This window comes from Nothoprocta perdicaria, unplaced genomic scaffold (assembly GCF_003342845.1).
Source record: "Nothoprocta perdicaria isolate Ctin4 unplaced genomic scaffold, notPer1 scaffold_97, whole genome shotgun sequence".
In the NCBI taxonomy this organism is placed as follows: Eukaryota; Metazoa; Chordata; class Aves; order Tinamiformes; family Tinamidae; genus Nothoprocta; species Nothoprocta perdicaria.
The window spans coordinates 1,566,836-1,569,303 of record NW_020456276.1 but is presented as its reverse complement, the minus strand read 5'-3'; the positions used below and the strand labels follow the sequence as shown (position 1 = coordinate 1,569,303).

General features: G+C 68.0%; 2 protein-coding genes across 2 annotated transcripts in view; both read right to left on the bottom strand.

Moving 5' to 3' along the window:
- Window positions 1–377, bottom strand: part of PPP1R15B (protein phosphatase 1 regulatory subunit 15B) — a 5,837-nt gene extending 5,460 nt beyond the window's left edge. Inside the window, exon 1 of the mRNA XM_026053079.1 lies at window positions 345–377. Within this exon, the coding sequence (XP_025908864.1) occupies window positions 345–377 (33 nt within the window). The remainder of the gene's footprint in view (window positions 1–344) is intronic.
- A 1,077-nt stretch (window positions 378–1,454) lies between these two features.
- Window positions 1,455–2,468, bottom strand: part of PIK3C2B (phosphatidylinositol-4-phosphate 3-kinase catalytic subunit type 2 beta) — a 14,990-nt gene continuing 13,976 nt past the window's right edge. Inside the window, exons 28-32 of the mRNA XM_026053078.1 lie at window positions 2,313–2,434; window positions 2,143–2,224; window positions 1,960–2,066; window positions 1,760–1,888; window positions 1,455–1,657 (exon numbers count right to left, since the gene is read on the bottom strand). Coding sequence (XP_025908863.1) covers window positions 1,469–1,657; window positions 1,760–1,888; window positions 1,960–2,066; window positions 2,143–2,224; window positions 2,313–2,434 — 629 coding nt within the window. The 3' untranslated portion in view covers window positions 1,455–1,468. The remainder of the gene's footprint in view (window positions 1,658–1,759; window positions 1,889–1,959; window positions 2,067–2,142; window positions 2,225–2,312; window positions 2,435–2,468) is intronic.

The window sequence follows — 2,468 nt, the reverse complement described above, 5'->3', positions numbered from 1 at the left end:
CGGGGCCGCCCCCCGGCGCGCGAGCCGCGGGCGGGGTGGAGGCGCTGTACGTCACGGCGCGGCGCCGGCGGCGATTGGGCGGCGCTGCGCCGTCGCTAGGGTCCCGCCCCCTGGCGGGATGGTTGCTAAGGGCGGAGGCTCCGCCCCCAGCGGGTTCCCACCCTTTCCTCCGCGCGAGGATTGCATCAGCCGCGGGGCGGGGGGGAGCGGCGCCTGCGCAGCAGCGCCCCTTGTGGCGGCGCCGCGGAGCTGCAGGGCGTCGCGCCCCGACGGCGCGGACCGGGACCGGGACCGCGACCGGGACCGGGAGGCGATCCTAGGATGTGCTATCCTGGCGGAGGGACAAGGAGCCGAGGGGACGGGTAGCCCCAGAGCATGCCGACCCCGGCGAACTGGACACGGTGTGGCCCGAGGGGACGGGCAGCCCTCGGAACCGCCGCAGCTGCGGTTCCAGAGGCGGCTTATCTCGAGGGCAGCAGGCAAGGCCTGCGGCGATAAGGAGGGTCACCCTGGGCCGAGGCCGGCCCTGAGGCCAGCGCTGGCGGTAGCGGCTGTGGGAAAAAACCCTGGGCACGACAGCGCGTCCGGAGAAATTGTGACAGTGCCCGGGAGCGAGAGGGGCGGGATGAGGCGGTGGCTCCAGCTGGATCTTAGACGGGGCTAGAGCACCTGGTTATAGGTGAGGCGGGTGAGACATGGCGGTGCTGGGGCCACCGAGGGACGCCGTTGTTTCCCCTCGGGGTTTCCAGGGGGAAAAACGATGCGTCACCCCCTTTATTTTAATACCAGTGTTACAGCCAGGAGGATGCCAATTCCAGAGCTTTGGAAGCCCCAAATATCCCCCGACTTCCCTCCAAACTCCCTCTGCTGCTGGACGCCGCACTCAAAACTTTGGGTTTTTTTTTTTTTTTTTTTTTTAATTTTTTTTATCTTTTTTTCTCTTTTTTTTTAATATAAAGATAAGTTCATTATTCTCGATCCTGAGAAACGTTTCATCCGTTTACGGAGCTCGCGCTGTAAACAAAGCACCACAGGCACCAGGCGCGCGTCCGCGCGGGCCGGCGGCCGCCGCCCCGGCCCTCCCGCCCCGTCTGGGCGCGCGCTACTCGTTAATAATAATAATAAAAAAACCAAAATACTGAGATCCCCCCAAAGGAAGAAACTGACCCCCCCCAAAGGCCCCCAGCGGTGCGCCCCGTCCCCCCTCCCCACCACCGTGTTGCTCCCTTGACACAAGGTAAACTTAAAATAAGAAGGCGGCAACTGCGGCTTTCCACGTCCCGGCTGGGGACTCGGGTGCCCCGTCCCTATGGGGGAGCCCCCGTCCCTATGGGGGTCCCTATGGGGGAACCCCGCGGGAGCCGAGTCCCCGCGTGGCCGCTGGCGGGCCCTGCAATCCGCCCCCGGCTCCGGGATACAACTCCTGGAGCTGGGGGGTCCCCCCGCGCCGGCGGCACGCGGCGGCTCCTCAGAGGGTGCCGTGGCCGCGCGAGCCCAGGGCGAACCAGCCCATCTTCTCGTGCGCCAGGTCCAGCTCCCGCAGCTTGATGGCCACCTCGCCCAGGAGGATGTTCTCCCAGAAGCCTTCCTCGCTGAGGACGCTGAGGCGCAGCTCGCGCTGCTGCAGGTCACCCTTGGGCACCCCGTCGTAGACGAGCTGCGGGTGCGGAGCCTCAGCTGCGGAGCTGCTCCCAAAGCCCAACGGCACCACGTTGGCCGGTACCGGTGTCACCTCCGGGCTCCTGGAGCCCGCTCCTACCATCTCGTTGTACGTGGGGTTGCAGGTTTTCCGGGCCACTTTGGTTTTCCTCTTGGTGGTCTTCTGCGGGTCGGGCAGCAGGTAGGTCTTGACGTAGGGGTCGGGGTCGTTGCCGTCCTGGAGCGGCTGCTGCGGGGCAGGGGCGGCCGGTGAGCCCCGGCGCGGGCCACAGGGCCACGGGCGCCGCCGCGGCCACCTACCAGCCCGCGGATGTGCATGACCATGATGAAGAGCTTGTTGTTCTTGTAGGAGATGGAGAGCTTCACCTCGCCGCCCACCTTGCCCACGGGCCGAGCCCACGTGGCGTCTGTGAAGGACAAGGGGTGAAGCCGGAGCGAGGGGAAGGCGAGCGGCCGCCCCACGCGGCGGAGGGGACCGGCTACCTGCGGCCTTCGGCGCCGCGTTGGTGCCGGCCGCCTTCTCGTCCCGCGGCAGCGGGTGGAAGAAGGTGTAGACGAGGTCGCACTGCAGGGCGAGGCGGAGGCCGTGAGCGGAGGCCGTGAGCGGAGGAGGCCGTGCGTGGCCGGCGCCGCGCGCGCCGCCCCGTCCTCACCTCGGCCACCTCGGGCGCCGCGTGGATGAGGTGCCACACGTAGCCGTTGAGCTCCTCCTTCCTGCGCTCGGCCACGGCCTCCCCGCGCGAGCGCCCGATCACGAACCTGCTGGGGAAGCTGCCCGCGGGGTGAGGGGCGCGCGCGGGGGCCGGCGC